The sequence below is a fragment of the Sturnira hondurensis genome, unplaced genomic scaffold, assembly GCF_014824575.4.
Source record: "Sturnira hondurensis isolate 20B ecotype Veracruz unplaced genomic scaffold, ASM1482457v3 Scaffold0004474, whole genome shotgun sequence".
Classification (NCBI taxonomy): Eukaryota; Metazoa; Chordata; class Mammalia; order Chiroptera; family Phyllostomidae; genus Sturnira; species Sturnira hondurensis.
The window spans coordinates 6,857,327-6,875,654 of record NW_028077105.1 but is presented as its reverse complement, the minus strand read 5'-3'; the positions used below and the strand labels follow the sequence as shown (position 1 = coordinate 6,875,654).

At 36.5% G+C, this 18,328-nt stretch overlaps 1 protein-coding gene across 1 annotated transcript in view; it reads left to right on the top strand.

The window, feature by feature from the left end:
• ENPP1 (ectonucleotide pyrophosphatase/phosphodiesterase 1) overlaps nt 1-18,328 on the top strand; it is a 62,870-nt gene that overhangs the window by 34,529 nt on the left and 10,013 nt on the right. The window contains exons 9-21 of the mRNA XM_037045727.1: nt 828-937; nt 2,281-2,346; nt 2,639-2,711; nt 5,521-5,629; nt 6,626-6,757; nt 9,184-9,215; nt 9,998-10,125; nt 10,913-10,982; nt 12,055-12,142; nt 13,243-13,412; nt 14,205-14,256; nt 15,950-16,104; nt 17,604-17,733. Coding sequence (XP_036901622.1) covers nt 828-937; nt 2,281-2,346; nt 2,639-2,711; nt 5,521-5,629; nt 6,626-6,757; nt 9,184-9,215; nt 9,998-10,125; nt 10,913-10,982; nt 12,055-12,142; nt 13,243-13,412; nt 14,205-14,256; nt 15,950-16,104; nt 17,604-17,733 — 1,315 coding nt within the window. The remainder of the gene's footprint in view (nt 1-827; nt 938-2,280; nt 2,347-2,638; nt 2,712-5,520; nt 5,630-6,625; nt 6,758-9,183; nt 9,216-9,997; nt 10,126-10,912; nt 10,983-12,054; nt 12,143-13,242; nt 13,413-14,204; nt 14,257-15,949; nt 16,105-17,603; nt 17,734-18,328) is intronic.

Here is an 18,328-nt window from a genome sequence, read left to right as displayed (position 1 = left end):
TTATTCTGAACTGTTTTTCTCTCAGCTGGACTCTGCCTTCTCCCACTAGTAGCATATGGCAGTAGGTGAATGGGAGGTACTATTTTCATCTACACAAAGGTAATTGTTTCTGAAGGAGACAAACTTTGACTTCTTTTGCATATGCTAATTTAGAAGATTCTGTGACTTAGATGTATCCTTTTTATTTTTAAAATTCTAACCATAATTCTCTAGGATCTGTTTGGATAGTGTTAATGCTTTTAGAAGAAAAAAGAGCATGATGTTGAATTTACAGGTTATAAATTAAAACTTTAGCTCAGACATTTAAAGCTCTGTGACATTGTGCAAACTTTTTCTGTGCCTTAGTTTTGTCGTGTCTCTTTTGTGGGTAATAGTGTTTGTACCTCACAGGCTTGTTTGAGGATTACTTAAATCCATCCTGTAGGGTACTCATAGGATTACTATTTAGAGCTGTAATTTCAATAAAAATGATTAATAAATGTTAGTTATTTAAGTTTAAATATCAATAAATTGGACACGTATGTTTGTGGATTTTTCTTTTTTCATGGAGAACCTATTAAGTAGGTGGATAGCTCTAAAAGATGCAGTAGTTGCCAACTGACTTATGTCCATATTTTTTAGGTTAAAATAATCTCTAATCGTTTGCTTTCTTTTTGCTGCTGTTCAGTCATAGTATATGATGATTATTTAATATTGCTGCTGGATCTTATTAACCTTAAGAACTTCCTAGCACTTGAGAAGAATGCATTGGTGTTGCATGAACATATCCTTTCCTAAGAGCCGAACATTTGCATAGTTTTCTAACTTTCCTTTGTTATCTTTTGCAGATTTGGCTCACAGCTAGATACCAAGGCCTGAAGACTGGCACATATTTTTGGCCAGGTTCAGATGTGGAAATTAAAGGAATTCTCCCAGACACCTATAAAATATATAATGGGTATGTGTAGATATACTTTTTCCAGCACCCATAGAACAGATTCATCTCAGCACCTCCTTTTTTTTTTCCAGTCCAAAATATATTGAGTGTATGTTGGCTGCAAAGTGAGAACTATCAAAGTAAAGACTCTATTTCAAAGAGTTTTAGGTGAATGGTACAGTAAAGCAAGTTATTTTTCTAGAGCTTTTCTAGAAAGCAATGGTATCCTGTTGGGCTTGCAGCCGGACGTTTGGGCAGGAGTGGGAAGTGAAGTCAGGGTGACAGGAGCCAGAGTGGAGACCCAGCCCCCTTGCCCCCCAGGGGGCAGAGCTGGGAGCGGGAGGTGAAAGTGTTAAAGAGGACACAGGTAGGAATGACTCTGGTGTCTGGAAATAGTAACTAAAAGAAGACACTGATGGCATCTCTGGATTAGTATTTCCAAATTACTTCAATAAATATGCCATCGAATGTGAGGACCTAATTAGAATGACCTCCCTGGGGTATTCAAATTCCTGATGTACTGAGAGAAAAACAACAGACTTTGTTGGGGGGAAGACTCCCTTTGGGTGATTTTAGTGAGACTACAAAAACAATTTTAAAAAAATGTTACATTTAGGAAATTTCTGTCACAGAATCAATACAATAGAAAATAAGTTCTAGACAAGAAATGCATAGTGGTTTTTTTGGTGATCATATGCTACTGCTAATTCCTTATGGTTCACTCTAGCACAGTGCGGTGCCTCTCCCCACCCTATTAATTGCCTTTATTTTCATTTGATGGATTGTAATTGAGATTAATTGCCATGCTTTATAGTAGGCGTGGTGGAGGATCCAAAGATCAGTGCTGTATATTCTCTGGCTTCTCACAGTCTAACAGAGAACACAACTAATTGTACTTGGGGTCGGGCAAGCACACACTCTGGCGGAGTTTCGTGAACAAAATCCTGTGCCTAGAGGGAGGTGTAATAAATTCTGCTGAGGAAATGTTGCCCACTTCCCACTTTTTCTAAGTCTTTAATAAGCAGGTTCTTCATGAGGTGCCCTTTGAAGAGTGTGTTGACACATGGGTTTTTCTCATGGTAGCAATTGCTCCCTCAGGTACAGGAAAAACATCCTCAGATGGAGTGCAGGAAGCAAACTTTGAAGGCCAAGGACAGCTTTCACACGTGCAAAACCTAACTTCTGTTCCTTCGTTGGGAAAACGAACATAAGTTTCCAAATAAAACTCTTATGTGGCTTCAGACACATAATTGATGCATTAGATTATTTTAGTGTTTCTTAATGTAATGTTTTAAAGAAAAATATTATATTTTATACCTAAAATTGTCACAGAGTTGTTTCATTTTGTTTCTTCTGAACTTTAGTTCAGTACCATTTGAAGAAAGAATTTTAGCTGTTCTTAAATGGCTCCAGCTTCCGAAGGATGAGAGGTATGTGTTGTGAATTCTTCTTTGTTTTATAGAAGTTACACAATATTTTAAAGTAGCCTACAAGAAAATTTTGGTATTGGCTGTGAGGTTTTGTGTCCAAACAAACTCCTTAGCGAGCTATTACAGTCACATTTTGAAGAATTTAAAACTTGTAAGTTATTTCTTCAGCAAATTTAGACATGTTGCCCCTGTGTTGTATAATTTTTGTTCACTATGGTTTGTTGAATGATTCTTTCCGTTCTGTTTTATAATGTGTTCATAAAATATTACATTTTGATACTGTTTGATTTAGACCACACTTTTACACTCTGTATTTAGAAGAACCAGATTCTTCAGGTCATGCCTATGGACCAGTCAGCAGTGAAGTAAGTACATTTTATCAGTGGGTACCTCATTAAACCTGTAACAGCTACTGAACCTTGATTTGAAGCAGGTTTCTAGACAGTTTTGTAAAATTGTATGGTTTCTGGAAAGAGTGAGTATGAAGTCCAAGAGTCAAGAGTGAGTTTTACTAAACCAAAGAATGCACTTTAATCAAAGTAAGAGTTGGGAGAATGTTTTGTTATATTTTTACAGTGCTGAATTGAACTGATGATGACTTAAATCCAGTATTTTCAATTCAAAAGCCTTTATCCACTCCATATCCCCCTACATTGCCCTAAAAACTAAGTGCTGTTTGAAAATTTTGTAATTGGATGAGACTCCGGTTTTCTGGGAAGACATGAGATAGTGTGTCAGACAGCAGAAGAAGCCTCCCGTGAGCTCTCCACCTCAGGAAATGCATCTCCTACCATCCGGGCCCTTGCTTACAACCTGGCTCGGGCATCAAAGGATAGGCAATTTTATTGAAAGTATAGAGAACGTCAAAGAATCAATGTTTTACTGAGTGGTTACAAGGAAATGAGGGATAGGGAAACTGCTCGTGGTCTAAGGCCCTCGGTGTAACATCCTGTGTGACCTGACTATGTTTGTAAGTGCTCTAAAACCTCAAATGCTGCCTTCCATTTCCATGTGGCGACGTCATTTTGTACCACGGAGCACAGGAAACATTTGAACAGCAAATGATATGAACTCCTTTCCTTATGCCTCTAAGTTGGCTTTCCTTATGATTTACATTCTATCTGTGACTTACAATATGAAAAGAAACAATACGTAATGACTTGTAAATATTGTTGGTCATGTTGGAAGAGAAATATATTGCCAGGATCCCTAATCTCAGGATGTTGTCTGATTATCCTTCCCCTCTATGATTCTAAGAAATAAGCACACACGTTCTTAATAACTAGAGTTTCACTCCCAGATTCTTATCAGCTCTGCCCAGGTAGCCCAGACTGGAGAGTTTGTCTGCCTCAAGGACCCTTTAGCACAGGGTTCCTAAGGCTGGGCCTGTCTTGTCTGTTGTGGGCCCTGGGTTTGAGGGTGCTATGTGCTCTAAATGCTTACCCTAGCGACAGCAGAAGGAAGAGAGAAACAACATGCTCATTTGTCTCACTTGAACATAAAGCAGCTGCCTAAACATCTTCCCCTGGGTCTACCCTAGATTTCCCCTTTTAGAGAGTAGCTTCCTGTTGGGGTACCTTCTCATCAGATAAAAGAAAGCTAGGAGACAGGGAAGGTGACCCTCATTGGGTCCTCTTTACCCTTTGTATTTTTCCACCAAAATGCATCTCTAGCAGCTCCAGTGCTGTTAGTAACCTCATCTGCTCTTGCTGTGATCCTGTTCTTGAACTATTTTTAGTGGAGGGATAAAGAAGATGTGTGGGCAACAACGTGGCCATATCATAACTGGTCAAAGGGAACAGTTTCTTGTAGCTGTTGTTCTGGTTTGAATGCTTGACCAGATGCTAGTGTAATTTTCACTAGTTAACTGACACCTAAGACCTGTGTCTAGGTTAGTTTGGCTATGAGGAAGTCTAAGGATTGTTTCGTAATTGCAGATCACACGTTTTCAAATCAGTGCTGCCTTTTCCAATTCACTGAAGATTTTGCAAGTTACCTGCTTTTCTAATTCACCTTTATTCAAGGTTGAGCCCACTGTTTTTGAATTATCTTTATCAACTTGTAAACTCTCTTTAACTCAACTATTACTGCCACATAAAAACACGTTTTAGCTTAATACTTGAAAATTCCAATTCACTTTGCTTAGATAACTTTGAGTGAATGAAAGAGTGTATTGAAAGAGCTTGTTTCAAAAAACAGTAAAATACATTGACTATAAAAGATTAGACTGATTTCAAACATAGAACATACATACAAAACTGCATGAAAGTTTTACTCAGGTGGTTTTGTAAAAAGAGAGGAAAGGAGAAATGCTAAAAACAGTTTGCCAAAACCATTGGCCTGTTCTTGTGATATTCATATGCAAAATACATGTAGTTTATAAGGAAATAATGTGTTGTGTTCCTAGGAGTTCTTATTTTAAAAATTAAGTACAAAGAAGCACTTCATGAATAATTTTAACATTTTTGAAAATGATGAAACATTGCATTTATGCAGTAAATATTTAAATAATCAGAAAGAAAAAGGAGAAATTGATTGTAGAAAATCAAGTAATAATTAAGATACATTTGTTTTTGGCCAAAACTATGCATTTGGGTTAGTATCACTTTGACCTAGATTGAGTCTGGTCTAAGGAGTAACATTCTGAACTTGAGGGGAGAGCTGATCAGTTTAGGTAATGCCATTTCCAAGACTTATGATTAAGCACGTATGGAATTTGGACCCTTCCACTGTTAATGGTCAGCAGTTATTTTGTGCCTTTTCTGTTACCTGACTTGTCGTAGGCTAATGTGAATTAGTTCATCATAGTATTTGCATCCACTGAACCCCTTCCCTTCCCTTCCCTTCCCTTCCCTTCCCTTCCCTTCCCTTCCCTTCCCTTCCCTTCCCTTCCCTTCCCTTCTTTTCTTTCTTACCCCCTCTTCTTCTCTTTCTCTCTTTCTTTCCCTTCCTTCCTTCCTTCCTTCCTTCCTTCCTTCCTTCCTTCCTTCCTTCTTTTCGCTCTCCCTCTCTCTCTCCCTTTCTCTCTCTCTTTCTTTCTCTCTCTCTCTCTCCCTCCCTCTCTCTCTCTCATTCTCTCTTCCTTCCCTCATTCCTTCCTTCTTTCCACGAAGATAGCTTTATAAAGGAATAGCCATTTCTATGGAATCGTGTAAGATGGGTTCTCTTTCTTAGGTCATCAAAGCATTGCAGAGGGTTGACGACATGGTTGGCATGCTGATGGATGGTCTAAAAGAGCTGAATTTGCATCGATGTCTGAACCTCATTCTCATTTCAGATCACGGTAATCTGAATTTGCATCTTTTACCTGTCAAGTTAAATGGTGCCCCATCCTGCCCAAACTTACTTGATCAATTAATTATTGCTTCCATATTTCCGCTGATTCTTATACTTGATTTTTTAAAACATAGTTTCTTGTAGAAAGTCTTCAGGAAAATATATTAAATACAAAGTACAAATGAAACAATTTATAGAAATCTAAGAGCCTGTCGATCAAAATGCACCTATCTCCTGATTTGGGGAAGGTTTTCACCAGGAATCTGAATAGTTAAAAACTTCTTTTCATTATTAAATTTTGGTAAATTTGACAATTTACCAAATTTTCTGCTCTAACAATTTTAGATTTAATTTGAACAGATTATTGTGTACCTTTTCTATATTTTTTAGCATGATAAGTCTGACTTAGGCAGTATATATTAATTTTGGCAATATTTTAATTTCACTTTTGCTGTGATCTTTATAACATGTGCTTCTTTATAGCCTTGAGATTATAGATGTGGTGTGTACACAAGAAAATAGAAAACAAGTTCTTTTTATTGTTTGTTTTTTTCTTGTTATTGTTTATAGTTTCAGAAATAATTACTGAAAATTATTTCTAGAAACAGTCCTAAAAGTCATATCCTACAGAAACTGTAGTCCTAGAATGAGAATAAGAATTTTAGGCTCCCAGTTAATATCCTAGGTGACTTTGGGAAAATCACTAGGCTTTCATATTTAGTCCAGAAAGGTGGTATTGCTCCTCACTTGCATAAAGATATTATAATATGTAAATAAGAAGAAACGGTAAACTAATTTTGGAAAGGAGAAAAAGAAAATATATTTTTTTAAAAAGTGAAGTGGTAGATACAGCTGAAATTCTGTGTCTTACCTGTTGGATATTTAACTAGCATAAGCACTGAGCACATTTATTGAATTGAATTCTGGAAGTAAAAGAAATTTGGTTCTACATGTTATATATTTTATTAAAGTTGCAACACGTTTGGGATTTTTCTAAACCTAGGCATGGAACAAGGCAGCTGTAAGAAATATGTATACCTGAATAAATATCTGGGGGATGTTAAAAATATTAAAGTCGTATATGGACCTGCAGCTCGACTGAGACCAATTGATGTCCCAGATAAATACTATTCATGTAAGTATAGCTCCTTGCTAACTTTGCATATGATTCTATTCAGAATATATTCCTCTAAATTACTGTATGTCTAAACTAAAGGGAAGCAATGAAAGTTCATTTCCTTTTCAAGATTAAACATCTCCAGGGCAGATGTTCTGCACCCGAAGGGACTGGGTGTTAGGACATGTCTAACCCTTTATCTATATGGTGTTCATGACTAAGAATATTGTTCAATGAGCTAGTACAGCTTTTTGTTGTATTGCGTGTTTTTCTTATATTAGGTTTTACTTGTACAAAAAAACTTTAAAGTTTAGCTACATTTATTCAACTGTAGTTAATAATATTCCATTAAAATAACTTACCAAGGTTATAGAATAATATTCTGTTGTGAGGAGGAATACTGGTAGAGATGATTAATTCCATAAGCAACTGATTTCTGTCCTCAAAAATGGGTTTCTTAAGCCATTTCAAAAAGCAATAAGAATGTATTTTGTAAACAGAGAAAAAGAAATTTTATATTCTCTTGACCACCAGGACTGCCAGAACTTTATTTGCAAGTCAAGCCTATTTCATAATTGTTTGCTGCACCTATGTTGTACCCTCTTTTTTTTAAAATATTTTATTTATTTATTTTTAGAGAGAGGGGACGGGAAGGAGATAGAGAGGGAGAGAAACATCAATGTATGGTTGCCTCTCATGTGTCCCCCACTGGGGACCTGGCCTGCAACCCAGGCATGTGCCCTGACTGGGAATCGAACCAGGAACCCTTTGCTTCACAGGCCCATGCTCAATCCACTGAGCTACACCAGCCAGGGCTGTACCCTCTTTTTTGTTTGTTTGTAAAAGTCACAAAATCTTACAATTTTAGATAGGAAAAATTTTATCAATTTTTCGAAAATTAGAAGATAATCTTTAAGACTTTGTATGTATACCCCTCTTTTTGATTACCATTCTTGGTAACTTCCAGATACTTAGGGCAGTTTTGTTCATCTTTTTGTTACAAATTAACTTTTAAAATAGAAGGAGACAAAGCTTTTCCGACAGTTACCAAAATTGTGTTAGGTTTGGGCACCGCAGTGCTATGTGTTTCTGTTGAATAGAAGATACTGTTGAATGTTCTTAAAGAAAAAGTAGACTTTGCTGCAGGAAAATGGTTATGCAAATATATTAACATAGTAACTCAAACTCTGTGTGCATGACAACTTTTAATTAGTACCATATTTCTCTGTGTATAATGCACTCATGTAGATAATGCATACCCACATTTTTGGCCTGAACTTTCAGGAAAAGAATATTTTGTTTTAATTAAATTATTTATTTACTTATATTTAGATACTTGTTTTTGTATTATTGTGTTTTGCATACAGATATTATTATTTCTTTCTAGATTTATACCTTTAACACATAGTGAAAGAATTAAAATCATTTATATAGACATAGAATTAGTACTACCCATGTATAAAGCTCATCCTTATTTTCCTCTCAAAAATTTGGGCAAAAAAGTGTGCATTATATATTGCAAAATACGGTATTTTTTAAAAACATGAAAGTTAATACATAATACTTATCAAACCTCTTATTACAACTATAGAGGCAATGGCAGGGCCCAGAAGTATTTAGGGGATAGCTGGGCTCTGCCACACCCTTAGCTCAGTTAGGCCCCCAAGTTTCCCAGATTAAAGCAAAATCTATATCTGTATTACTTATCTACATGCATACATAAAAATATATGTGCAGTACATATTCTTTTATCCGGATAATTTTCTCCAACGTCTGTGAAGCCTGACACAAGGCACACTGAGAAGGTAACCGTGAGCTGGCTGTGCAAATGCAGCTCCCAAACCACTCTGCTTGTCCTCTCTTCTCAGTACCCCTGTATCCCTCTTATCTTGAAATTTGGAAATTGTCGGCGAATCTGAAAGTATTATAAAGTACAAAGGAGCAGGTGCCCACCCTAAACGCCCCTAATTCGCAACTCAGTTTCTCTCTTTAGAAATGAGCACTGTTAAGTTTGGAATGTGTCTCCTGAGATGTTTTTTATGTGTAAATAAAACATGTTCATTTTTATTTTTACACAATGAAATCATACTAGATCTAGATACATGGCTGTATGAGTATTTGGGCAGATGGGTAGACAAATGAAAGGGTTGATAGATGGATATACAGGTAGTTGGATATATGGTCAGATGGATGGACAGACAGGTAGGCGGATGTTCTGTAATTTGCCTTTTCATTTAACAATAGGACATTATTTCAAAGACTTTGGGTGAGAGTTCCTACACATCTGTCTTATTCCTGTCAGTGGTTAATATATAAAGATTCAAGTGATTTATGGTTTGAGGTTTAAATATATGGTTTGAGCCTGACGGTTTATATTTTTGTCTTATTTTTATATTTAATTCAGCATACCATCAACTATTATTTTTTATCTTTACCCCCTTCAGTTAATTATGAAGGCATTGCCAGAAATCTTTCTGTGAGTATCTTTGATTTTCTGTTATCTAATTACTGCCTGTTTTGTATAATATACTTGCGCATTTAGGAAAGTTTCAGTGTTTGTTCTTGGCATTATAGGATTAGAATTTTTGAGTATCTGGGCCAACATTTAAATATTCTAGAGTTTTTAAAGAACTTTAAGGACCTGCCCCAATGATCTGGGTGTGAAAGTTTTTAAGAATTTGTTATTGACATTGTTAAATGTATGTGGCAGTATGAGAAATTATTGAAAGCAGAAGGAAAACACCCTATAGCTATTCCACCCTAAACACTGTTAGCACCACGATATATTTTTATCCGTCTTTTTTAATGCCTGTTTTTTTAAAATAAGCTTTTGTCCTGGTGCTGAGCTATCTGTATTATATATTTTTTTACTTGATAGAACATTTTAACTTTTGGAGAAAATTCTTCTAATTGTAGTTGTGCAAGTGTTTGAAAATAACATCACCAGTAGCACCTCAAATATAATCTCATGACACACTTGAAGCATCCTGGGATAGCTGTGCAGTGATTGTGATGCAGTGATTGTGTGCAGTGATTCTTCATGTAAAAATAAGAATATTCAATGGCTGGGAGTATTCTCCTTGCACATTATGTTAGTACTAAGAACTCGGGTGTTTTTCCATATGTGATTTGTTGGGCATGTTGGTAAAGTGTTTGTAAGAAAAAAAATTCGTATGGAGTTACATTGTACTTTCAAAAGAAGTTTGCACTTAAGAAACCACGCAAGTAATGTTTTTCCTTTGCCTCCTGTAATTTCAGTGCCGGGAGCCAAACCAGCACTTCAAACCTTACCTAAAACAGTTCTTACCCAAACGATTGCATTTTGCTAAAAGTGATAGGATTGAGCCCTTGACATTCTATTTGGACCCTCAGTGGCAACTTGCATTGTAAGTTCTGACAACCTCCCAGGTAAACGTAACCTGACCTATTAGTAATTCAAGATAACCTTTGAGTCCTTTGCAACAATGTTGTTATATGAAAACTGCACAAATATGATTCCCTACAGTCTATCCTGGGTCTTCTCAACCTTGGCATCTCCACATTTTGTGGTAGATAATTCTTCATCGTGGGGACCTGTCTTGTGTATTGTGGAATGTTTGACAGTGTTCCTGGCTTCTATTCACAAGATGAAAAAGTGCTGTTTCTGTAGTGGTAACAACCCTAAGCAGTGAACCAGAATTTAGTCAACAGCTTCGCACCGCCTCTACTTTATTAGAGAGCTGGGTTTTTGGTGCTGGGAAATATGAGAGGATTGCTCTTACCTGCACGAGAAAACTAATGTTTAGTGAACATCTACTATGTTTCAAGCATGTCTTGAGGTTAAACCATGTAAATTTTGCGAATAACCCAACATGACAAAATTGAAACCAAGAAAAGAGAATTAAATTTCTAAAGTCAAAGCTAATTACTATCACGATCAGGGTTCAAGACCAGTTCTGTCTCAGTGACAGTGTTTTGGTTTTCTTCCCTCTACACCATGTTATAGTTGGTTCGTCTACAAAATGGAAAAGAAAGGTGGCTTCTTAACACTTTTGAAAGCCAGGTGATTTTATTCGCCTTTTTCTTGGTCTGTTTAACAACAATCACGTGTTCTTTATTAGTGACAAGAATGCATGGTTGCCCGAGTTGCTTTATGAATGGACTTTTCATTAATTTATATTATGTAAAAATTAGGAATCCCTCAGAAAGGAAATACTGTGGAAGTGGATTTCACGGCTCTGACAACATATTTGCAAGTATGCAAGTGAGTAAACCTATTATAGTTTTTAAAAATAATGCCTGTATCTGAAGAACTTTTACATGGAAAAAAAGCCATTATGTGTCTTGAATAAGAAGTAATAAAGCATATACTTTCATATAGCTGTTTCCTTTTGGGTGTTGATTAAAATAATACAATTGTGTTAAAATTTGTATTCATATTTCATGAATATGTGACATGTACCTCTAACTAAATTTTCAATAATTATTTTGTGCATACTATACTCCATTAAGAATATATATTACTCCACAGTACATGAAAGACAATTGTTAATATTTAAAAAGATGTTATACTTAGTTCTAAATGAAGATAATACTTTAAATTTACCTTGCTTTTAAAACTTAAAAAAATATATTTATTTCTTTTTGGAGCGAGGGAAAGGGAAGCCGAAAGGGAGATAAACAGCAAATGGTTGCCTCTCACATGCCCCCAGCCGGAGACCTGGCCTGTAACCCAGGCATGTGCTTGACTGGGAATTGAACCCATGACCTTTTGGTTTTCAAACTGAGCCACACCAGCTGGGGCTAAAAAAATTTAAATACACTCACAATAATTATCTAATTTGATCCCTGCACCACTATGGGAGGTGGGCATGGTGAGGTTTACATTCCTGTTCATAGATGAACATAGGTATCATTGTAATTCTGGGCTGAATGTCAAGTCAGGAGTCATGGTAAAGCTAAGAGAAATATCCCAGGTGTCCTCAGATTGTTTGTGCAATAGGGTTAAAAAATTCCACAAAGTTTGTTGGGCATAGTCTTTTTCCTCTTAACATAACCAGTTTATACATGTGCAATGTAGAAGATAAGATAATTTTAAAAATTTTATTTTTTTAAAATTACAGTCTACATTCAATATTAGTTTTGAGTGTACAGCATAGCCGTTAGACATTTACATAACTTATGAAGTGATTGCCCTAGAAGTCTACTTATCGGCACCTGGCACCGTACATAGTTGTTACAATACTATTGACTGTATTCCCTATGCTGTGCTTAATATTTGGCCAACTACATCCATAACAGGGATTTATAAACTGCTACTTTTCTGGTCATCCTAGGCCCTCTTTATTGGCTATGGACCTGGATTCAAGCATGGCATTGAAGTTGATTCCTTTGAAAATATCGAAGTCTATAACTTAATGTGTGGTAAGTGTGAGTAGGGAGCTTTTATCCCTTCTGAAACAGAGCTGGAATAGGATGATCAAAAATAGGTCACTTGATGGGTACCTTGTGGAAATGATGAGGCAAGACAGACGCTTACATGTTCACCTTTTTTCTTCCTGAACCAGAGTCATTGAAAAAATGGGCCGAACATTCCATCTGATTACTTATCTGATTCTTCCACTAGGCTGCACACTGGTAAAATACAACACCCAGAGTGAAGAGGTGTGTACCTCCCCAATGCCTAGTACTTTGACAGGCCCCAGGGCTTAATTCTATGACCATTGAATCCGATCAGTGGTGGAAGCCAGAGAAAAGAGTCTGGGGGCTCTGAAAGGGAGACAAAACAAGTGGAACTTCTGGTAGCCTTAATAGATGGCAATGTCAAGTTTGTAAAAATGAAGGCGACCCATTCTTGGTTTACTACTCTGTACCTTCTTAATTAGTACTTTATGGGTGTAGGGCATTATATCCTCAATATCACTTCCTTTTTCTGATAATGATACTGGGCATTTGCAAATCTTAAATGTGTCCTAAGGATAATTATTTTAGTGGGAGCTGATGTACATAAATGAGTTCATAGACCCTAAAGCACTTAAACCAGAGCATGGCATGGAGTAAATGCTTTACTATATGTGTTTGCTATTATTATTATTATTATTATTAAAAGCATGAATCTTCAATGTGGACAAAGCTAGTTTGGAATATTAGGTTTATTACGCTAGTAGGGTTTGGACCCTTGAGCAAAGCACTGTGATTACTCATCTACCAAATATTGGCAATAACCTATTAAATTGTTTGAAGAATTAAATAAGAAAAACATATGAGCACAATGACAGTTATTTAGTAAGCATTCAACGCTAACTATAGTTATGCACATTAAAATTCAGACATTTTTATAAAGAATAAAGCATATATGTCAGTATTTCCATTAGGAATAGCATTGATATAAATATTGTAAAACCCAAAAGAGTTAATGATTCATATGGATTTGGTTTTGAAAAATAAGGATCATACTGCGAGTCTACTATTTAGTTGATTTTGAAACTTTTGAGTAAATCTTGACTATTCTTGGAATCATGCAGATTTACTGAATTTGACACCTGCTCCTAATAACGGAACTCATGGAAGTCTTAACCACCTTCTAAAGAATCCCATTTACACCCCAAAGCACCCCAAAGAAGCCCGGCCTCTGGTACAGTGCCCCGTCACAAGGACCCCCAGAGAGAACCTCGGCTGCTCCTGTGATCCCTCGGTGAGTGCCACTGAGAAGTTGAGCCTCGGGGGGTGTTTTCATGGCACTTGCTGCCATGTGGGAATACTTGAGGATCAAATTCAAGTTTATGAGCAAGAGTAACAATAATATTTATTTTTAATTCTAGTGACAAACACAGGCCTTTCATTATTTCTTTTTCCTCTATGTTGTTTTTGCATTTTTGCCTCTCTTTTTATCCTTGGGTCCTGCGACTTGACTTGCAGGTTGGGAGCAGTTGAGCTGAGTCCTGTTCTCCCAGCAGTGAGGTCTTGATTATAAACCAGGAACAATATCCCTTCTCCAAAGTACAGCCCCATCCATTTTCAGTTTAGGGGGGAAATACCCCTTTTCAGTACAGAATGGATTTGTGGCACTGTTCCATTTTTCTCCAACCTTAATATATACAGTAGTTGTCATGAAAGGATGGGAATATGTGACAGGTCATGAACAAAATTGATGGGGTCCCTAAAGATAAAAACTTGGGGAGAAGTTGAGTTTATGTTCTTGGCTTTGTTTTAGACTTTTAGAAAGGCTGAAGACTAGAGATCAGAATTTTAAAGTGGCAATCATATTCTTATTTTTCATTAGTCGTGTGTTTAGGCTAACAATTTTGTATTTTATAACTGTCATCCCTACCCTTTGATTCTTTTTATCAAAAAATAATTATACTTGTACAGAATGGTCTCAAATGTTATCTTTGTCTACAGTGGAATAATTTAGCTATAAAAGTTGTTTGTTACAAAAATAAAACATGTCTGCGATTCCTTAAAAATAATATTATTAATTGTTTAGATTTTTCAAGTCATGGATTTTCAGACACAATTGAATCTGACTGTGACAGAAGGTAAGGCATGTTTATTCTTGAACTTGGACTATGGAAGTAGGCTTTTTCTCAACAGTGTGAATCACAGAGAATTGGTTTGGAGGCATTTTTGAGAATAGTCCGTAAAATAAAGGTAGTAGTGGAGGACCACCCGATGAAGCCTAGAGACCTCTTTGCTTGGCAGTCCATACTGTTATTCCTAAGGAAAGGAGGAATATTTACAGTGGAAATAGCATGCAATGTATTTAATGGAGGCTGTTTGGAGATTTTGAAGATTTTTGTTAGGTTTATAAGGTTTATAATAAATCTTCTGATTTCCATTTTTTAAAAACAGATTTTATTTATTTATTTTAGACAGATGGAAAGGGAGGGAGAAAGTGAGGCATGGACACATCATTGTGCGAGAGGTACATTGACTGGTTGCCTCTGGCACACCCCCAATTGGGAGCCTAGCCTACCACCCAGGCAAGTGCCCTGACTGGGAATCAAACCTGTGATGTTTGGGTTTGCAGGCAGGCACTCAGTGAGCCATACCAGCCAGGGCTGATTTCCATTTAGGATACCTGTTAAATATCTCACTGGGTTCTTAGTTAATTACAAGAGAGTATAAGTTGATTTATTTATCAAAAATTATTCCTTCATAACTTTTGAATGAAAATTAAGAATATGCCCTGTAACACACAGCTCAGTAAATAACTGAGACTTTGAGAAAATACCTGTTTGAAACTTGTGTTGTAAAATGTGGGAGAGTGAAGTGATCAGGAAATATTGAGTGTAGAATTTTGTGCAAAATTAAACCTTTTAAATATAGCAATGCTTGCAGAGAGTTAAACAATAAAATCTGCTGCTAATGAGAAAAATAACAAGAAATGTAAGACACCTGATGAAACTGGCCAATTGTGACTTGGAGCATTTAGTGACTCTTCCATAGAGTCTCTGATGGACTTGGACAGAGTCTTCGGTAGATTAAATTGTCTCACAGTTTTTTCCTGCCAGAATAAAAAGGTGAATTCTGCAGTATTCTTTACTTGAACTTGTCTGTATAAAATTCTGTAAATGTTCAGGTTGGAGAAATCTTTGATGATCGAAGGTGTTAAAGCCTCATGGTAAAGAATAACACTTGCAGAATTGGGTAGATCTAAATCTGGAGATGAGTTTAGCAATTATGTATTCACAGAAAAAGTATTTGCTTCCCATAAACTACTGTTTTCTCATCTGTAAAATGGACATATAACCTTAATTCATAGGACTATTTAAAAATTAAATTAGATGATGTCTACAAAGAATCCTACAAGGCACCTGACACTTGGAAAAGGGCAATAAACACTATATAATATTATTGACTTATTCAGTGTAATACCATAATTTCAGTTCTGTACTTTTGCTTTCCAAGTACATATATCATCCAGAAAATATTCTCTCTGGAAAGACCTCCTGAAGACTAAGTAATTGAAATAATGTCAAAGAATTTTAGTAATGTAATTTAAATCCTAATCGCTGGGATTTCAAGCAGTTTCACGTATATTGTGATATCTTCGTGTTACATGACTCTTTCATGATCCGCACAGGCAAAAAGTACAGTGAATCCCTTTTGTGTCCTTAATTGCTTATGGTTCTGCTCTTTGTAGTTAGTTTTTGTTCGAGTTAAAGATAATTTTTCAGTAGGGTCTACGTGCACTTAAACGGTGGTTTTGTTTTCCTCCTGTGACCCAAGAGAAGGTTGTTAAGCGCAGCACTTTACCCTATGGAAGACCCAGAGTTCTCCAGAAGAACAACACTGTCTGCCTCCTCTACCAGCACTGGTTCGTGAGTGGTTACCGCCCCGACATCCAAATGCCCCTCTGGACCTCCTACACTGTGGACAGAAATGCAAGTATTTGTCACCCTGTTGTCAAATTATCACTAGGCAAAAATCATTGAGAGCATTGTTTCTCATGGCTAATCCCACATGAGGTTACTGAACTGGGAGTCGGAGAAAATAGGGTCCGGTTCTGCTACTCCCAAGCTTGTGGCTGTGCGACTCAGAGCCTACTACTTGTCCTACGAAAGGAAGGATGTGTAGGAAAGACGTCTCCCTTGCCTTTGATTTAAATATCATAAGATTTTAACGTATAATTTCATGAAATAATTTTTACAGTCAGTCACAGTTATTCATCTTTAAATACATAGTATGTGAGCCCAAGGATTTCCTTCAACTCTCCGCAGATTCTCACTGATGGCGAAGGCTCAGTGGTCTCATGGCATGTGCCATTCACCCATGGGAAGACCCCCAGACCCAGCCAGGGAGGGGCTGGGGAATTCTCTTCACCCTCCACACCAGGGGATTTAGGCCTTGAAAAGAGTGAGGGAAAATATCCCAGCATAAGACCACCATTTCTCCTCACTCCTGGGTGCTGTGCTATGAGGGGCAAGATACAAGATCGGCCTTGAAAGAGAGAATGAAAGGATTCGACATGATTTAGATCTTACTTGGAAAGGCACTTGTAAACTAGACTGACCAAATTTTCAGAAACTGAAACAATCTGGCAAGCTGCATGTGACCTTAAAAGATAGAAAGGGGATTTGAGAGAGCCTAGATGAGTAGGATTTAAAAATAAAATCTTAATATCACTGAGATTGCTAAATAAAAAGATAAGGACATGTGTGTGTATATATGTATGTGTATATAATATATATATATGTAATTTCTTTGTGTAAAAACATGTATAATGCACACACATTCAGATATTTACATAAAATTTCTACCTTAAACTTGAATTTCTACCTTAAACTTGAATTTTAAAAAAAGTGTATATTCACAATTTTTACTTGAGTTTGTACTCTATAGCATTCTACACAGTTTTGTAAGTCCCATTTGATTTGTTGTTTAATACCTCAAATATGATGTTTTCATTGTTTAAATTTTCAGTTTTCCTATGTAACTAAAGCTGCAAAAATTCAGAGTCATCACTACTCCTAAGGTTTTCATACCACATTGCTATTCAGTAGCTTTTTTACATTTGCCCTCTCTACCCCAAACATTTGGTTGTTCAGTTGAGTAAGTCTCAGATCTCTAAAAATCGGCAATTCCCTATATAAAAGTTTGAAATCAAGTAAAAAAAATTATAAACAAAATTAGCACAATGTAGCAGGAAAATATTTGCATATATATGACAAATGATTACTATCCTTAATATTGTAAAGAGTTGTGTATTTCAGATACAAAAAAGATGAACACAATAGTAGAAAACGGAAAAATGGTGAAGGACATGAACAGACCGCCGGAGGCCCATCATATAATGATGTAGTTCACCTTTAACCACGCACAGACTGGTCTCCTTTCCTTCTAAACGCCTGAACCTGACGGTGCTTTTTGTTTTGTCTTTCAGGATAGTTTCTCCAGAGAAGACTTTCTCAACTGCCTTTATGAGGATCCGCGAGTTTCCTTTAGTCCTGTCCATAAGTGTTCATTTTATAAAAATAACGCAAAAATAAGTTATGGGTTCCTCGCCCCACCACGTAAGTTTCTTCCGCCCTACTTTTCCCCTTCCCTTATTTCCTTTTATTTATTCTCTTTCTGTTCCTTTTCTTTCTTATGGGGCAATGCCAATCATCTTATTTATTTGCTGATGAAAATTATGAGTGAGAAATATACTATTAGAGGAAATTTTATTGTTTTTTAGTTTTTTTAAATTTATTTTTCTAAGTCTCTTCTATTGATTATGCTGTTACAGTTGTGCCAATTTTTCCCCTTTGCCCCCTATTGCCTGGTACCCCCCCCCCACTTCCCTCCAGCAGTCCTCCACATCCCCTTAGTTCATGTCCATGGGTCATGTGTATAAGTGCTTTGGCTTCTCTCTTTCCTAGACTATTCTTAAACGCCCCCTGTCTATTTGGTTCCTACCAATTATGCTTCTTGATCCCTGCACCTTTCCCCCAATCCTTCTCCATCCCCCTCCCTGCCAGTAACCCTCCATGGGATCCCCATACCTATGATTGTTTGATTGTCTAGTTGTTTGCTTAGTTTTTTTGTTTTTGCTTTTATTTTTTAGATTCAGTTGTTGATAGCCGTGAATTTGTTGTCATTTTGATATTCATACTTTGATTTTCTTCT